This window comes from Hylobates moloch, unplaced genomic scaffold, assembly GCF_009828535.3.
Source record: "Hylobates moloch isolate HMO894 unplaced genomic scaffold, HMol_V3 SCAFFOLD_5, whole genome shotgun sequence".
NCBI lineage: Eukaryota > Metazoa > Chordata > Mammalia > Primates > Hylobatidae > Hylobates > Hylobates moloch.
Window position 1 is genome coordinate 65,049,876 of NW_026652280.1, and position 20,106 is coordinate 65,069,981.

The 20,106-nt window shown below is 38.2% G+C and overlaps 1 protein-coding gene across 10 annotated transcripts in view; it reads right to left on the reverse strand.

The window, feature by feature from the left end:
* The window catches only part of L3MBTL4 (L3MBTL histone methyl-lysine binding protein 4), a 484,756-nt gene that overhangs the window by 352,628 nt on the left and 112,022 nt on the right, over positions 1-20,106 (reverse strand). For 9 of the 10 annotated variants that reach the window (XM_058438625.1, XM_032152774.2, XM_058438624.1 and 6 more), the window contains 2 exons: positions 19,666-19,768; positions 10,038-10,092 (listed from right to left, as the gene is read on the reverse strand). In XM_058438625.1, coding sequence (XP_058294608.1) covers positions 10,038-10,092; positions 19,666-19,737 — 127 coding nt within the window. In that variant the 5' untranslated portion in view covers positions 19,738-19,768. Of the gene's footprint in view, positions 1-10,037; positions 10,093-10,536; positions 10,569-18,587; positions 18,653-19,665; positions 19,769-20,106 lie in introns of those variants that run through there. The other variant, XM_058438628.1, reaches the window with a different exon arrangement.

Consider the following 20,106-nt stretch of genomic DNA (forward strand, 5'->3'; position numbering starts at 1 on the left):
AAACAGTCATAAAATGCTAGTCAATGGTTACGATAGGTTTCATCAAGTTTCTCCCATGGTCTTTTGGTTTCTTTAGTTGATTACCTTCAAAATTAGGTTTGAGGTTTTGAATTATTATTCAAACTAGATTTATTATATTGTTGCTAATTATTTTTTGCATTATGAGTTCTACACGTTGTTCTCATTTCCTGTCTAATGTTTGTAAAGTCAACTCTCCTAATAGAATAACGCTAGCTCAACACCTGGAGATGACTGCCATTGCCTATGAAACTGACGAGCAGGAATTTGATGCTGGATTCCAAACAAAGCTGAGAAAATTTTTCCTTCTGGCCTCTTTGTTACTCAGATATGGCCCAGACCCCTGATATAGAACCCCATACCCTCCCCCCATTGTAGGACAGAGACAACTAGGACAGGTCCTAGTATCGAGGGACAATTAACCTAACTTCAAAATAGTTTGTCACCAATACTTTCAGAAAAAGATTTTGATCGAAAGGGGGAAATGTGAAAGTTGATCACATAAACTGGGTCATTCTTGTCATAACCAACTAAGACAGAGTCAAGAAGCCAGGAGGACAAAGTACTCAGGGCACACACCATTGCTCCAAGAATATTAATCTCTGCAAGCCTGGCTGCTGAAGCCACCTGCCATAACCTGAAACCAGTTTTATTTAATGGCTACTGAAACCACCTCCTCCAACTCTAAGACTAGTTTTACCCTCTGCCATCACTCACCAATCAGGGCTTGCCAGTTCCCCAAAACTTTACTAGTGCCAAAGAACTTTCTTTTAAAACAATACCTAACATTTCTCCTTCTTATGAAACCTCCAACCTTCTCTTTGTTCTTCAGACATAACAAAGACCACCCAGTCTGTGTGTATACCCCAACTATAGTGTATACCCCAACTATAATTCTTGCTTCCCAAATAAAACATTTTAAATATAGAAATTCATCTCTATAGTTTATTCAACTTCAACATATAGACATCTGTGTTCATAAATATACAAACAGACTTTCCTTAGCTCTGTCCACTGAGAGGGCCTAGGAGCAACGGCATCCTAATAGCAATGAACACACCTAGCCCTGGCCACATAAAAACAGCCACAGCTCTTTAGAGAAATGACTGATTCAACGTCTCGGGCAAGGAGAATTCAAGATAAGCCTAAAACATCTTGTGTCAGAAAATGCAGAAGTGCTCAAAGAATAATAGAAACAATCAAAAGGACACCAAAACCAGCTTGAAGGGGACTCACTGGCCAAACTGGGGACAACTTTAGCACCAAAATAATGAAAAAAAAAGGATTAAAATCCACTGAATAAAATAAGAAGCCATGAGTCCATAAAGAAATAAAAAGAAATTTGTAAAAAAAAATAATAATATATTTTTAGTTTTGAATTACCACCCTATAAAACACTTACTAATTCCAAAGGAAAAACTTTATAGTGGAAAAACCTGGAAGACACTACCTTAATCAAGAAATCAAAGTTATCCTCATAAATGGAACATCTCAAAATCATGTGTCATCTATTATGAGGAAGTGGCGAGGGAAGCATCACTCCTGTGATATTTCCCCCAAGATACATAACCTGAATTTAATCATGAGGCAGTATCAGACAAATCCAAGCTGAGAGACATTTTGCAAAATAATTGGCCTATAATCTTCAAGAGTGTCCAGGTCATAAAAGTTCAGGAAAGGCTGAGGAACTGTTCCAGATTGAGGAGACAGGAGATACACAACAATTTAATGTGACATATGATTCTGAGCTGATCCGTTTCCTATAAAGGATGTTACTGCAGTAACTGGTAAAACTTGAAACGAGGCTTGAAGCTTGGATGGCAGTAATGTATCAATGCTAATTTCCTGCTTGGAAGGGTTGGTTGTACTGTGGTTGGGCAGGGCATGTTCTTATATGTAGGAAATACATAATAATGTATTGGGGGTGATGAGGTATCAGATTGACAACTTACTCTCTAATTCAGAAAAAAAAAAATCTTTGTCCTGTACTTGCAGCCTTTTTTATAAGTTTGATATAAAAAGTTTCCAATCTTTACAAAATATCAATTAAAAAAGGAGAACAAGATCACTCTGTGGCGCTGAGAGAGAGCACACAGGGAGATGATGCAGTCATTTAAAATAGGGATGTCAGCAAATAAGCTCATGGTCCAAATATTTCACATGAAAAGTTTAGGTCTGAGCGAGCATTACAATGCACCAAAGTGGCAGCTTCAATTTCAGCAGCAAAAGGTAATTATGCTGAGCAAAAATCAAATATGCTTTAAAAAATCAAGCATGTTAATGAAAAGAATCCTTTGATTCAAACTCAAAATGAAACAGAAACCTCTGGCTTTAGGAAGAGAATGAGCAAAACCCACAGGAAGGAAGATGGGGATGTTTACTCAGCAGGAGATGGTGTCTGGCCACCACCAGGCCCTCCTGGTTTGAGACCAGCCTGGACAACTTACGTAGGTAAGTGCACTGCCTACAGGGCTTGAAGGCTTCACAAATGTCTCCACTAGAACTAAGTGCTGCTCCGTGACATTGTCTTTTGCTCAATCAATAAATAAAAAAATAAAAAAAAAAACAGGGTACTCATTCCCTTTTCCAGAGTTCAGCACTCTTACTATCCACCAGGGACCTCTAATCACAGATGTAGGAGAGACTTCTATTGTCTTCAGAGGGGGTTCCTCTGTAGAATCGCATGAAGACGTTAATAATCTGAAGGCGTCACAGGAAGTTCTTTAATAAGGCAAAGTTTTTAATACGGTGTTTGCTTTCATGTATTAAAGAATTCCTCCCAGCACATAAAAACTGTTTTCATAAAACAGCCTTTATGAGGCCGGGCGCGGTGGTTCACGCTTGTAATCCCAGCATTTTGGGAAGCCATTGTGGACAGATCACGAGGTCCAGAGTTTGAGACCAGCCTGGACAACACAGTGAAACCCCATTTCTACTAAAAATACAAAAATTATCTGGGCATGGTGGCGGGCACCTGTAATCCTAGCTACTTGGGAGGCTGAGGCAGGAGAATCGCTTGAATCTGGGAGGCGGAAGTTGCAGTGAGCCGGGATCGTGCCACTGCACTCCAGCCTGGGCAACAAGAGTGAAACTCTGTCTCAGAAACAAAACAACAACAACAACAACAAAATATATATATATATATATATACAGCCTTTATGAATACAAGCACTTGGCCTATCTTTGTGCTTTACACAATTTGATTCATTGATGCCATTACTGATTGACTCCAGGAAGAAAACAAACATGTTCCTTCCCTTTATAAGCATCTTTATTCCCAGCACGAATTCACCCAAAAGGGACAGAATCCTACGGAGGCGGGCCCTTGAATCAGAAAAGTTGAAAGCTTAGCTCTTATAAACCAGTATCAAGAGCAAAGAAATTATTTGAAAATACATACTGAAAACTACTTGTTAGAAAGTAGTGTTTTCATTAAAATGCATGTGGAGGCTTCAATTATTGAAGTACCCCTGCAAAAAGTTCTGTACTTAGAAAGAAGTCCCCTGTTAATCCTCCACTGAGTGTCATGGTTCAGTGGAAATATAATTCTTTAGGTTCAAAGTAGCTGATATGGTGTGAATCTGTGTCCCCACTAAATCTCATGTACAACTGTAATCTCCAGTGCTGGAGGTGGGGCCTGGTGGGAGGTGACTAGATCATGGGGGCAGAGTTCTCATGAACGGTTCAGCCTATTTAACTGTTTACTTAATGATAGTAAATGGCATCTGTATTAATAGGAATTGAATAAAGTGAAACTGATTTGGTTTTCCCCTTTTTATTGTTGGTTGTTTTTTTTTTCTTTTTTTTGTTTTTTTTGTTTTTTTTTTTTTTGAGACGGAGTCTTGCTCTGCCGCCCAGGCTGGAGTGCAGTGGCGCGATCTCTGCTCACTGCAAGCTCCGGCTCACTGCAAGCTCCGGCTCACTGCAAGCTCCGCCTCCCAGGTTCGCGCCATTCTCCTGCCTCAGCCTCTCCGAGTAGCTGGGACTACAGGCGCCCGCCACCACGCCCGGCTAGTTTTTTGTGTTGTTAGTAGAGACGGGGTTTCACCGTGGTCTCGATCTCCTGACCTCGTGATCCGCCCGCCTCGGCCTCCCAAAGTGCTGGGATTACAAGAGTGAGCCACCGCGCCCGGCCCCCCTTTTTATTGTTAATACCCATTCTCAGGTAAGGAATTACCTCAGTGGGAATGAACGGGTCCCTCACAAAGTTTAGAAAATATCAACATTAGATCCACTGACATATAATTACTTTGCAAGAAAGTGCTTCTGTCATTACACCCAGGGAGTAAACTAGCTCCTCCAACAAAGGACTCCAGGATAATATTCAAGGAGTCATCTTTGAAGCTTATAGAATCATTTAATAAGCCATATCCCCCAGCACCAAAACTACTCCCTGATAATAAGTTAAGCACTTCTAGAAGCTGTGCTTCTTCAGGCCTTTTAGCTAATTAATACTCTAGAGCTTTAGTAAATTATGACTTCAGTATAGTAAATGATAGATTTTATTGGTCTGATTGGACTGATTCTATGCCTTTTTAAAAGACATCTAACTTAGGTAGGAGATTTGGCATATTACATAACTGAATATTTTTTAAAAAACCAAATTGCCCTAGGATATGCTGAGAAAAAATAAAATAGGGAGAAAAATACAAAATAAGAAAAGTTAAGAAGATAATGAGGTTTTAAAGGAGTCAGCCAGAAGAAAGCCCCTCCAGGCAGAGAAAGCACTTCTTCAGACAGTAAGTTCTAGACTGCATGTTCTGTACAGCTGCAGCAAAGCAGACAGGGGTCCTGGTGGCAGGTGACAAACAAGTGCAGGTGAGGGATCTCCAGCAACATTCTAGGGAAGGGGGGTTATGAGGCACTCTATAACAGAATTTCGGATAAATCTTAGTTGGGGAAGAGAGGGTATAGAAAGACTGAAAAGTGACCAGGAACTAATCAAAAGTGGGAGACATTATTTGAGAGATGTCAAGAAGGACGAGTTGAGAAAAGGCACTGGGTTGGAGTCAGAGGTAAATGGGAGGGAGGAGTAAGGATGTCTCCAGGACTCTAGTTTGACTGCAGGTTGATGATGGTGCTACAGGATGAGGGATTATAGGAGAAGCAGACTGAACACTGGGGAACAAAAGTGAGTTCGGTTTTAATGTCTAAGTCAATCTTCAAGTGGAAGAAAAATAAGAGCATGAAAGCTTCCATTGATTTGGGAGGTCCTTGGTTCCATCAGTTAACACAATATTCGTGACTATCCATGAGACGCTGGTGAGCTACACAAGAATAGTTTCAGTGCCATGATGATTGTAGACACAGATGGTGGGGACACGGTGAGTTGATGGCAGATGAGGAAATACTGTTGCTCTTAAGAAACTTAGATGCTACTGGCGACTTCTGGACATGAGAGAACAAAACAAGAATATACAGTAGAAGAAACCTACATGCAATGCTAAATGCCAAGTGATATTCTGGACTGTCTTGGAACAGAAAAAAGGACACTAGTAGAAAAACTGGTGATATCTGAATGAAGTCTATAGTTTAGTGAATAGTGATGTCAATGTTAGTTAGTTCTGACAATGTTCCATGGTCACCTAAGATGTTAATGTTAGGAGAAACTGGGTGAAGGGTATGCAGGACTATTTCTACACTATATTTGCAACTTTTCTGTAATCCTAAAATTTTTCTAAAAATAAAAGTTTACTCAGAAATATCTAAGAACAGATATTCCAACAACACTCCCTATTTTACAAATTAAAGTTTTTAGTTCAGGAGTTTCTGAATTTATTTTTAAATAATATTTGTCTGATTATAACATGATTAAATACTAATTGCAATATAATAATTGGAAAACATAGACAATATGCTTTTTATCTAACAACTTAGAGATAATAATTATTAACATCTTTTCTTACTCTACAGATAAGTGAATTCATTTTAGCCATCATTCAGACCAATCCCCTGGGGGTCTCTTCCCCTTAATATTTTATCATAAGCTTTTCCTCTCATGTAATTTAAATTTCTTCAAAGCATTTAAGTGAATACATACTTGTCTACACACAATGTTGTACCTATTCCTAAGTTGTTGGACATTTGGATTATTAATATTTCCAACTGTTCATTATTTACAAATAGTACCACAATGACTATCATATGCATAAATGGAATGCACATGCTGATATCATTAGGAGAAATGTCAAAAAGTGGACTTGAAGGAAATGTTTACTCAGCACTTTTGATAAATACTGTCGGTATGTCCTCCAAACAACAGAACCAAATTCTACTCCTAGTAGCAGTATGCCAAGACTCAGTCTCCCCCATCCCACCAGCAAGGAGTATGAGCAGTTTTTTTTAAATTGTCGTTAATTTGGTAAGTTAAAAAATATCATCGCTACTTATAAATTTATATTTCTTTGCATTTTAATGAGACTAAATATTTTTAATATATTTATTTTTAGCCACTTTGATTTCTTCTTGTCTGAATTACCTGTTTATGCCCTTTGCCTGTTTTTGGACTGAGATCTTGTGTATTCCATTATTTTTTTCTAATTCCTTTATCTCTTATTGACCTTTTATTAGCTATAGTTGTGGATAATATTTGCTAGTTTGTTGTTTCCCTTTTAATCTTGTTTATTATGACGTTCTTTAACGTACAGAGTTTAATTTAGATATGCATATACCTAATTTTCTTTTACAATTTCTTATACTCCTTTTATGTTTATAAAATCCTCACTGCCAGGGCCAGGGGCAGTGGCTCACGCCTGTAATCCCAGCACTTTGGGAGGCCAAGGAGGGTGGATCACCTGAGGTCAGGAGTTTGAGACCAGCCAGGCCAATATGGTGAAACCCCGTCTCTACTACAAATACAAAAAATTAGCCAGGCATGGTGGCAGGCACCTGTAATCCCAGTTACTAGGGAGGCTGAGGCGGGAGAATCACTTGAACCCAGGAGGTGGAGGTTGCAGTGAGCCAAGATCACGCCATTGCACTCCGGCCTCAGCAACAAGAGGGAAACTCTGTCTCAAAAAAAAAAAAAAAAAAACCCTCAATGCCCCAACACTCAACCAAACAAATACTAATACTGTTTCAGTTTAAAAGAGCACTTACACATTTAGAAGGAGAGAAGCCAGTTCACTTGTTCAACTGAATAAATCAGTTGTTTTTATTTTAGATATTCAAGTGTAAAGGCATATAGGTCTGGGATTACACGGTGACTGGCAATACTAATTCTAAAATTTAATCACACACAATCATTAACAAGTAATACTTACTGAAACAAGCCTTCTCTTAGAGCTATCTTAGTTAAGTTTTCAGAATTACTATGAAGAGTTTATCTCAGAGAGTTTCCAAAAGAATCAAAAACTTAATCTCAGCATGTCTATGTCAGGGAAAATCTAGTTCAGCCAGTCCCCAGGAACACACAGGGGTGTAGTAGACACCATTAAAACTTTAATTATTAGCAGTTATTTTTTCCCATCCCATTTCTAATCAAGATTCTAGTTTTCTCTGCCTTTGTGTTAATAGCTACAAAGAAAGAAGAGTGTTAATGTAGAAAGAACATAAAGGCAAAGTAAAGTGAACACAGGCTTTAGAACTTGCTAGATGTGGGTTCAAACTCTGGATCCACCACTAACTAGTTAAGTTTACCTCAAATAAGTCAAATGTTCTCTTAAACTTCATCAGCTGTAACACGGGCTTCAGTATCAGTCGCACAGACTGGGCACTCAATAAAATGTTTTAAAAATGATTTCCAAAGAAACACATGCTTGTTATAAAATCACTACTAAGAATTAAGGTTTATTTTGTATATATTTTTATATACAGGGTCTCACTTTGCCCCCCAGGCTGGAGTGCAGTGACAAGATCTTGGCTCACTACAGCCTCGACCTTCTGAGTTCAAGCTATCCTCTTGCCTCAGCCCCACAAGTAGCTGGGACGACAGGTGCACACCACCAGACCCGGCTATTTTTTTTTGTATTTGTGGTGGAGATGGGGATTTCACCATGTTGCTGGTCTTGAACTCCCAAGCTCAAGAGATCCACCTGCCTTGGTCTCCCAAAGTGCTAGGATTACCGGCATGAGCCACCACACCTGACTATTTTTCAATACAATTTTCTGTTCACATACAAATATATTATGTGTACATACACAGCTCTGTGGGGTTTTTGTTTAGTATTTTCTTTTGTTACTATTTCTAAGACATGAGGTAAGAGACTAAATCTATTTTGTTTTATAAGCAAGCTCAATAAAAGATTAAACTATTTTCATGGAGAAAAATCCCCATTATAATGCTAACACAATAAGCAATTTGGAAATTAGTTCCTTTGTCCTACTAAAAATGATAAAAATATAAATTACCTCAAAAAGCCCTCAAATAATCCAATTTGCACTACAACTAGCAGTTCATAGTATCTACATACACAAACCAAATCTCAGCCTTTTCCTAAACATTTATTATGTTCTACAGCTGGGGAAAACAGGAACAATACAACATCAAATTTAAAGAGGAGTCAGCCACGGTGAGAACTTTTGACAATGGACCATTAACTATAAAACAAGTCCAACAATGAAAAAACAGCAAAAAGTTACTTTCTGTTAAAACTGAAAAGCTTCCAACTGGACCCTCCCAGACTTGTTAAAAACAAGAACAAATAAATAAAGCCGAAAAGCTATTTGAGATAAATATATACCTGGATGTAATGAAACTGTAAATACTAAATCAGTAAAAAATGTTAGTTTGAGGGACTGAATATTTTTACATTGTTGGCCTCAGTCTGCTTTTCTTTTTCTAGAGTAAATGTTTCGACCACAGAATAAGTGAACCTAAAACAATTTACATTAGTGTGAAAATATAGCTGCAGGGGAGATACAACAACATCATAAATCATAACCTCTCTCTGAGAAGAAAAAAATTGTTTTAAAAAACCCCTGCTGTTAGGGCCAGGTACAGTCCAAATTCATTTCTAAAAATCCCAGTGTTACATAACTGAAGTATATTTTGATGGAGCTGAACATTAAGTTATATAATTATCAAACTACTGCATTCTGTTTTGATTTTTCAGCAAAGAACATGACAGGCCTGGGAAGGCAGCAAGAGAAGAAAAGAAATTTAAAGCACCACCCATTTGTTTATAATAAAAATAATCATACCTTTTATTTTTAAAATCATTTAGGGAGAAAAATCACAAATTCTCAGTATTTCATCCCAAGACTAAGCCATATAAAATGGTCTTTAAAAATCTCAATTCTTATTTGTCGTTTTTTTCAAGGTATTTTTAGGTGTTTCCATTATTTAAAAACAAACACAAATGCTTACTCAACAAAATGTTAAGGTACTTTAAAAGTTAATTAGAGGAGCATTATCATATTTATATGCTTCCTTTCCATAGATAATAACACAAATGTTGTTGGACATTCTACTACATTTGATAGAAAATTTAGTAACAGCTGTCTGCTTGTATAGCAATAATCATAAAATATGTGGAATGTATATTCCCAGAAAATCGCATCTTCATCTGTTGGTTTAAATTTAAAGCATCAGAGAATTAGTTGAATATGAAAAGGCTATTATCTAAAACCTATTGATGTATTAATAACCATAATGAGGAGTATTCATTTTAGAGCAAATGCACAATCTCCTCTAAAACATGACTTTAATACAATGCAATCATTAGAAGATCAAATCAGTCTGGGAAAAGCTCACACAAAGGATTATTAAAAAACTAAATAGCACCTCTTTATTTTCTTGTTCACAGAGAGAATTTACAAATAAGTTGTTTTATTTAAAGCCTTTTTAAAAGGCAAATAAATGAGATAACAAGAGCTTCACACATTTTTGAAGCATATATTTGAAAACCTTAGATGACACTGATAAAGTCTGCAGAAGAGTATGCAATACCCTGAATAAATGGTAGATACTATTATTGCATATTTAAATTAATAAACCTAAAACAACTAAGCAATCTAATAAAAATTCACTTAAAAGTTGTTCACTGTGAACTAACGCTGTAAATATTGGTGATAATTACCATGACTCAAAGGGGTTGTGCCATCCTTGGGCTTCTTTTCTTCTTCAGCTTGTTCCTAGAATACAGAAAATGGGGTTTAGATGGTATTTCTGGATAATTGTTGGAAACACTGAAAACTAATGTTCCTTTTTGCAGGAAGGAAAGTTATGAAGATCCTTGTCACTGAGGGGGACAATGCACACAGTACCCAGAGCCTTCCGGTGGGTGCCCAGGAGGGGCACACATGATCCATTTGGACGTGGAAGGAATCCATTAAAAGGATTGCTTCTAGCTAAAATAAAAGAGACAGGAAGCTTTGATAACAGTTAATATTGAGGTTGACACAGGTACCCTCCCTGAGTGGATCCCTGGGCCTGACAGTCGCACAGGAGTGGCCAACAGAAGAGGCTTGGTCCTCACCGAAGCCAAGCCCTCCATCCTACTTTTGCTTTCAGCCTATCTGGGTCTACTACAGTTTGTAAGTACTCAGTTAAAATGCTCCAATTTTAACCAAACTGACCTTCATAGAATCACAAGTGACTTCAAAAATTCCTGAAAAGAAACCATAAATTGTGTATGATGAACAATACAAGCACACGCAGCAAGCAAGACGGTGCAGCCCCACCCCATGGCTCAAGCAAGCCATGCTCTTCCTGCAACTATCGAAGGAACATTTACCATTCAACAAAGACTAGGAAAGTGGCTTTCTCTTTTGAAAGATATGATAACAAAGAGCATTTTGAAAGTGGGTATCCAGATATGTGTCTTATTTACGTCATTTTGCGGCCATCAAAATGTATTCCACCTATTAAAAATTCGTGGCCAGCCACGGTGGCTCACACCTGTAATCCCAGCACTTTGGGAGGCCAAGGTAGGTAGATCACGAGGTAAGGAGTTCGAAACCAACCAGGCCAACATGGTGAAAATCCGTCTCTACTAAAAATCCAAAAAAGAAAAAGTAAGCTGGACGTGGTGGCGTGTGCCTGTAACCCCAGCTACTCGGGAGGCTGAGGCTGAAGAACTGCTTGAATCTGCGAGGTAGAGGTTGCAGTGAGCCAAGATCGTGCCTCTGCACTCCAGCCTGGGTGGCAGAGTGAGATTCTGTCTCAAAAAAAAAAAAATTGTAATCATTATGTACTTTAAAATTGGGAACAGAATTTCCCAATTTTAAAATCTTTTAAATGAAGGGTTTCAAGCAGGCTTTGAACTTATTTTTGGAAACATAAATATACAATAGTTTTTTGGGTTTTTTTGTTTGTTTTTGAGATGAAGTCTCGCTCTGTCACCCAGGCTGTAGTTCAGTGGCACAATCTCGGCTCACTGCAACCTCCACCTCCCAGGTTCAAGTGATTCTCCTGCCTCAGCCTCCAGCTAGGATTACAGGTGCGCACTACCACACTCGGCTAACTTTTATATTTTTAGTAGTGATGGAGTTTCACCATGTTGGCCAGGCTGGTCTCAAACTCCTGACCTCAAGTGATCTGCCCACCTCAGCTTCCCAAAGTGCTGGGATTACAGGCATGCACCACTGTGCCCGGCCAATGTGTAATAGTTTTCATTATTTCCAAGAACAACTAGTTATCATCAGAGAATGTGAAAATTTAGCAGCTGATTTATACAAAAACTTTTGCTGAAAAATGAGTGTTATGAATTAGTAAGTTTGACCAAAAAATATTTCTTCAATTTATTCCTATATAGTTTTGGGATAAATCTTTTTAAGTTATGGCTAGTGTGACTGTCAGTTCCAGTCTGCATGGGGCAGACCTGTTCATAGCACTTTGAAAAGCCCCACATCTGGGGAAACTCCTGAGTCCTAGGCAAATGAGGAGGCTTGGTCACTCATAGCTTTGACAACCATAAAAACCAAATCTAAAAAATAGACTGCACATTTGGAAGGCTGAGGCGGGAGGATCACCTGAGGTCAGGAGTTCGAGACCAGCCTGGCCAACATACTGAAACCCTGTCTCTACTAAAAATACCAAAAGTTAGCCGGGCATAGTGGCAGGCACCTGTAATCCCAGCTACTCAGGAGGCTGAGCCAGGAGAATCGCTTGAACCCAGAAGGCGGAGGTTGCAGTGAGCTGAGATCACGCCATTGCACTCCAGCATGGGCAACAAGAGCTAAACTCCGTCTCAAAAAAAAAAAAAAAAAAAAAAAACAGACTGCACATAATGGTATCACAAAGCTCTAAACCAGGTTTTCAAAAATGAATCATGTATACTAATATTTCAATGAAAGCAAACTAGTTTTTAACTGATGAAATAAAAACTATTAATTTCATTTTTCTACCTTTTTTTAGTTCCTTTTTCAAGCCTATGGTTTTAAGGTATAAAAGACAATTTGTATAGTAACAAAATGTATCAATGTCTTAATTGTCTTTCATCCCCAAAACATAGTCTGGTACCTAGTCTAGGTCGACAAATATTTGATGCATGAAGGCAAGAATGAAAGGTTCAAAAGAGTGCTTTTCTGCCTGGTAGATTTCACATCCAAAGTTATCATGGATATCTTTGTGCAATTAACAAAGTAGCATTCTGCTAAAATGTACTATAAGCCAGTGCTTCTTAACATGCATTTGAATCATCTGGGAATCTTACTAAAATGCAGACCTTGATTCAGTGGCTCTAGGGTAGAGCCTTAGATTACAGATTCCAACAAGTTCCCAGCAGATGCTACTGCCAAAAGTATACGGCCCTCACTGTGAGTGGTAAGGCTACCACATTTTAGTAGGGCATGCAGTGGGAGTGGAAACAGTCATGCAATCATATCTACCCTGTTCTACTGCAAGTGAGATGATGAACTCCTGCCTTGGGTCTAATTTCCCATGGTAGCACTTTACCCCAGTTCCACCCCTGTTCATTCACTCAATACGCAGGAAATTTACATATGTAATTCAAAACAAAGAGACTCTCTTCTACTGCAAAACCTAAAACAGTAAAGAGAAACAGCATTCGAGAGTTGATTATGTTCACACTACAGCTACTGAAGCATTTTTATAATCATTGTGTCATTCAAAAATAAAAAGAAATATATAATATGCTATCTGTCGCTCAGTGAGTGTTTGGTTCACACTTCTTTATCTGCTACTGAAATTCTGCCTAGAAAGAAAAAAAAATTCCACACAAAAACAACATTACCTCTCACTTTGGATTTAAACTGCCTAAGCTTCCAACATCTGCATGTTCTTTAGGTGGATCGAGGTTATAGACAGGTAAACATACACATACACACACGAAAGATTATATTGTGTATATCAGAATAAACATATATATGTATAACATACTGACCTATGTTTAAACAATTTTGCAAATGGAAAAGTATTTAGTATCATATGGTAGAGCAGGGAAAATACTGAATTTAGGGCTAGATGACCTAAGGTCAAATCTCAACCCACCACTAAAAGCTATTTAACTTTGAACAAATGACCTACATTCTCTAGACCTGATTTTTCTCATCTGTTAAAATAAAGAAATTGGACTAAATGTTCTCCAAAGTTCCTGCTAGCTTTAACATTCTTTGCTTCTGTCTAGTTAATTAATTATTTCATAAAGGTAATAAATCTACACTGCTATTAATGAACAGAGAATGAATTTTAAAAAACAAAAGAAAAATTAGCACTTTATCTTATCCTTGCAGACAGACCACTAAAGGAAATCAATACAAATTGCGAAAAATAAAACCATTACTGCGATTTCTCAGGTTTCAAACTTTAATTCTGAAAACTGAAAATAAAGTTCCAGAAAAAGATAGTGTTCTGAAAAAAAGGGAGATAATGGTTTAAGGAATATAAAATAAGTCTTTGCTATGGTACATTTCCATTCACCAGTTTAAAATCCATCATTTTGGAGGACAAGATTATGAAGTGGGAAAATAACCAAAAAGGCTTAATGTTCTGTTCCCTCCTGCTGGCACTGGACGTATCACAAGCTTTTACTACAAGGCATAGTGACGTTTTCTAATTAATTAGTGTCTGCATTTCTCTGTCTATGTATTCCAATCAAGGGAACAAAACGAAGGATTTTCAGCTGATTTGTGTTTGGCAATTTCGATTCATCACCTTGGAACTGCCAGATAATACCCGTTTGCTCTCCTTTGCTGTCAGACCGAAGACTCCTGAACACTCAAGGATTTTTGAGAAACCTGCTGTTCTTGTTCCATAAGAACCTGCTATCTGTGCCCCAGAGGGTGATACACATTTATTTCATGAACTGTAGAAAACAGTGAAATCCTATTTAATAACCCCAGTGACAAACTGCTATTTGAATTTCACCTGCTGGTTCAAGTCCACTTTTCAACTTCTTTTTTGCTCTGATCCAATGTGGGATATAAACTGAAGAAAAATAGAATTTGCCTTTTGGATAAAAGTACAGAAATTTGTGGGACTTTTCTCCATCACTCTACTGGAATTCAGACACACTCCGGGAGAATGAAATGCTTCCATTTTGTTCAAATACTTGATAACATAGCTACAGTCTCCAAATGAAATCTCTCTAAAGTGTTTGCTAAGACACATACAAAAAACAAAAAGCAAAAAATCTAACATAGCCTTATAAACATATGAATTTTACTGGCTGTTGTAAACTGGCATCAGACTTCTATGAGGCAACAAAATGTAAAGAATTAACTATTACTTAAAAATAGAAATCAAAATAAACTCACTCCGAACATTTTCTCAGTATCTATTTAAGGATGTTACAGAAAGACTGCATTACCCTCTGCAAAAGTTGAGGTCAACCATGGCCCCTGATGTCATTATTTAAAGGCCAGTGGCCACCACCTCAAGTACAACTTTCTCTGCTCGGCCATCAAGCCTCACCAAGTGCGACCAGCCAGACCTATCCCAGTCACCCTGCAATCTAATTGCACACCAAACCTTGTATTTACTGAAATGGAAAGACCCATAAAGATCTTGCAATCTAAAACTGTTGTTCTACAGACAAAGAAGCTGAGCCCAGCCGGGTGAAGTGACTTGTCTTTGGCCACACAGCTAATGGGCAGCACAGCCAAAGAATAAAACCTGAATCTCCTGACCCATGCCCCAACCCCATCCAATGCTCACCTACTACACTGCTAATAGCAACATCTGCTTGAATCAGATAAGTCATTAAGGTCCAGCCATATATCACACATGTCACCTTCTCTTCCAACCCCATACCTTTGCTCATGCTGCCTCCTTAAGGGGCCCAGATAATTCCCACTATGACCCCTCAACTTTCTTACCTCTCAAGGTTAGAGAGCATCTAGATGTTAATATATTAAAAAGTTATATGGCCAGACACAGTGGCTCACGCCTGTAATCCCAGCACTTTGGGAGGCTGAGGCGGGCGGATCACGAGGTCAAGAGATTGAGACCATTCTGGCCAACATGGTGAAACCCCATCTCTATTAAAAATACAAAAAAAAAAATTAGCTGAAAGTGGTGGTGTGCACCTGTAGTCCCAGCTACTTGGGAGGCTGAGGCAAGAGAATCACTTGAACCTGGGAGATGGACATTGCAGTGTGCTGAGGTTGCGCCACTGCACTCCAGCCTGGTGACAGAGCAAGACTCTGTCTCAAAAAAAAAAAAAAAAAAAAGTTATATTCTCTCAGATTAGATTTACCAGGTTGGATTTATAAGCTGTTTGTTACAACAGAATAACAATGCATTCAAGGTAAATATCTTAGATACTCTTCATCCTTCAAGGTCAGACTCAAGCTCCTGATGACTCTACCTTTCTCTGAAGGCTGACCATACCTTACAGCACGAATGTGCTACATGTGTACTTAGTTGTTCTCCATTACTCTACATAAGTTAGTTTTCCTTTATTCAGCAATAGTCTAAGATCCTTTTGAGAATGAAAAATGTCTCATATTTCTATCTCTCAAAGTTCATAACTCACTATTTAGATAAAGATCCATTGATGTTAAGAGGCTCACAGGGAGAGGGAGAATGGGAATTAACATTTTTTCAGTATCAAGTATTTTATATACACAGAGATTATATATTTCATTCTTGTATATTCAAACAAAACTTCCTTTTTCTTTTGTGAAACTTGCATTTTTATGTAGGAAATTTGAAATTTCACAGCATGTATATTATTTTGGGGTTTTGTGCCCAGAACACTCACATACACACTAGACATCAATGAAATCACCCTGAAAAAAATACTTCATTTCCCCAATCACCATGTGCCTACACTTTGCTAGTCAATTCTAAAGCAAGCTGGTGAGCAGAAAAAGCTAGCAAAGGGCACCAAAAATGACACTTATCTTTGTGTAGAAGTTGTGAAAAGACAAAATACGTCAAGGAGTCTAAAAGTGCAGAGAAAAACCCTCTTCAAGTCTGCAGCAGCATTACAGGGATCAGATCATAAACAGAGGTTTACCCATGTGGTAGAAACAAAGACATAAAACATATAATAAATCCCAAGGAAAAGAGACACTCTCTCAGATGCTGTTAGGGAGAGGATAAACTAGGGTGATCTCTTTGGAGGATGATATTGAGTGGTTTATCAAAATTTTAAATGAGCATACCCTTTTGTACAATAATTTCACTGCTATGATAGTACCTATGAATGAACTGCAAAAGTATTCACATATAAAAAGGATATATGAATAAGAACATTGGATATAACATGGTGTATAACCACAAAAATTAAAATAATCTAAATGTTCACAGTAGGGCACTGTTAAAATACATTATGGTACATTCATAAAATGAAATACTATGCAGCACTGAAAAGAATAAGACCTGTATCTCCAAGACATTCATAATTAAGCACAAAAAAAGCAAGAAGCAGAACAACAAGCAGAATGTGAGCTCATTTGGGATGTGTGTATGTATGTGTATATGTGCATAAAAGGTTTGGAATTTTTAGCTGTCTTTTTTTTTTTCCTATGTAGACATATGAGAAACTGTACACAGTGGTCACACGGTTAGGAAAATATTTAGGGGTTTAGTGTATGTGTGAGGAGATACGGTGGATAATTTAATTCTTACTTTACTGCCTGTCTATACTGTTTTATTTTTTAACCATATGCCTATGTTCTGAAAAGCATAAGAAAATATTTTTTAAATTCTATCTAGAAATACATAGAACATATTAGTCTAGAAAGACATTCACTGACGGATATTAATATTATCATCTAAAATTATTAGATATCCAAGGTATGAAATTATGTCTCAGAAGAAAATGTTCAGAAACACCCAACTGTGCATTGGCTTGATGTTTTATGTGCATGATCTGCCAATGGGATGTTATTTAGTTGACTAGAAATGTCACTTGTAAACCAGAAGGGTAACACACAAAATAAAGGATGTTACCAATATTTCAAGGAGTCTAGCAAAATTCAAGCATGACTCAACCCTTCTTTCCACAGTGAATGCAGCCCCAGGTGTGAATACAGCCTACCGTATTAAACGCTTAAATTTGACTAATGAAAATGAACATTGTTACTGGCAATGAGCCCCAAACTGACAGCGCAACGTGGCCTAAATGTGCATCTTTTCCATTATATGTGAACATGCTTTAAAATAATGTGTCCCATTATCTCAAAAAGTAAACTAAGAATATGGCCCTTTAAAATATTATTTTGTTACTAATGATTGAAAAAATTCATTTGCATGGAGATGTCATTAAGCACCAGGAACATCATTTAACAGATATTTTTGAAAATCTAGCTATGCAAGCCCTGCACTAAAAGCATATCTAAGTGTTAAGCACTTCTGGAGTCCAATAAAGGGAAAGTCCCAATGTGGGGTAGAAATAACGGTAAACACATCAGGATTAAGTTAGAAACTGAGTTGATCTTTAAGAGGAAATTGGGATTTGTGCTAATGCAGAAAAGGCAAAAGGTTAAATACTCAGATTGTAGAGTAAGATAACTAAGTAGTAAGATAGGGCGGTAACAATCTCAGCAGCTTAAAGAGAAATGCTACTGACAATTAATATAAAATATGTGTGGATGGGGGAAGGTGGTCTCAAATGTTAAACAAAAAAAATTTAAGAAAAATATTGATTAACTGTAACATGATTAGCATGTAAGATGCATCTAGCCACTTCCCTAGGACAATGGTTCTCAAACATGAGTGGGCATCAGAATCACCTGGATTGTTAAAACAGATTGCTGGGCCCCACCCCTAGAGTAGCTGATTCAGAAGATCTGGACTGGGTCCCAGGAATCTGCATTTCTAACAAACCTCCAGGTGATGCTGATGGTGTTGGTCCAGGGGCCACATGTGGAGAAGTACCCACAATAACTCTGAACACATCAAATCCTGAGTTTCCTCGTGCTCTGATTCCTCAGAGGACATGACACAGCAGAACACAAAGAATGACATCTTCACCTAAGCCAAGACAGATGCAGGCCTGCCCAAGTCTGGTCCAAGACACCTCTTAAATAGAAAGTTCTTCCCTTATACATTTAGAGCTCTAAATTCCCCTGGAACTGATCTAAGAAAAGCAACCAGTCTGGACCCAGGGAACTGGCCCCTAGCCCAGTGTTAATCACCCCATTGCCCAGTGAGGCTAATCCTGAAGGAATGGCTCTAGAGCTTGACATAGACCTACTCTGAACACCTTGAAACCAACCTCAAACCAGATCTTTCCTTGAGATGTCTCATTTAATGTCTGGAGTTCATCAAACCACACCTAACCTGGAAATGAACCAAAAGAAAATGTATTACACGATGTCACTTCAGCAACTGCAATGTGTAAATGTATAACCACAAACCACATGACGACCCCAAAATCCACATCCAAATAAATACTAAGAGCCAATGAAGGTTCACAGATGAGAATGCTGTAATGGCCCACCATCCCCAAAAATAGTCACCATGGAGGTCTTCTGGTCATTCTGCTAACTTTTAAATTTGCAGGAATACATAAAGCTGTCATAAGGAAACAGAACAGGCACGGTGACTACAGGCATAGTGAACATTATACCTTCTAAGTGTCTAGATGTTGCTGTGAAGGTATGTTTTTAGCTATGATTAACATTCAAATCAGCAGGCTTCGATCAAAGTAGATCACTCTGTAGTGAGGGTGGGTCTCATTTAATCAGTTGAAGGCCTTAAGAGAAAAAACAGGTCCCCCAAGGAAGAAGAAATTCTGCCTGCAGACTGACCTGGACTCAGGACTGCAGCACCAACTCCTCCCTGGGCCTCCTGCCTGCCAGGCTGCCCTGCATATTTCAGACGTGTCAGCCCCCACGACGTGCCTCAATCAATTCCTCTTTTTAAGATAAGTCTCTCTCTCTCGCTTGCTAGCTCTCTCTCGCTCTGTGTGTGTGTGTACACAAACACATAAAAATATCACACACATATACACATACGCTCATCCTAGGGGGTCTTGTTTCTCTGGAGAACCCTAATACAACCCCCTGCAGTTTACAGCCTCCATTCTCTGACTCGAGAATGATTGATTACCTCCATCTTTGTAAAAGAAAAGGTCTCCTTTCACTTTAAAATTAAGATCACCTTTTAAAATATATATCAGACTTTAATAACACTTATATTCTATACCACTACACATAAAACTCAAGCAGAAGCCACATAGTTTCAAGTGACTGAAAAGCCCCTGAGTGTAGTTATATGAACTTCACTATTCCATGGTGCATTTTGGTAGCGATCACACACTGCGAGGAAGGGTCCAGGGATGGACATCTTACCAAGCATCCGTCCTGATCCAAACGCTCTTTGGAATCCATATTAAGCTTCCTTTTCCTGTTGGGCTGTTTCATTGCCACCCCTGCACTCCTTGGCAGTGGTTTTCTGTAAAACAGGGTCACATAAGAAGTTGGGGATGGAGGCGTGACCCCTTCAGAATTACAGAAGCAAACAAGAAAATGCTTTCAATTATACTTCTCATAATTGGTTACTATAAATAACCTGATAAGTTGACACAAATTTTGCAATTGGTTTTATAGTCCTTAATATAGTAATAAGACAAGGGGGAGGGCAATGCGTTTTCTACCTCATTTAGAATTTCTATCACGGGGAAAATAGATATTATTGCTTTTGGTCTTATCTGGGATAAAATGTTTGCTTTTTTGCTTAGCTGACCTAACCAATTAGGATTCACTGCAATCAGCCTGCACAGCTTCTGTACT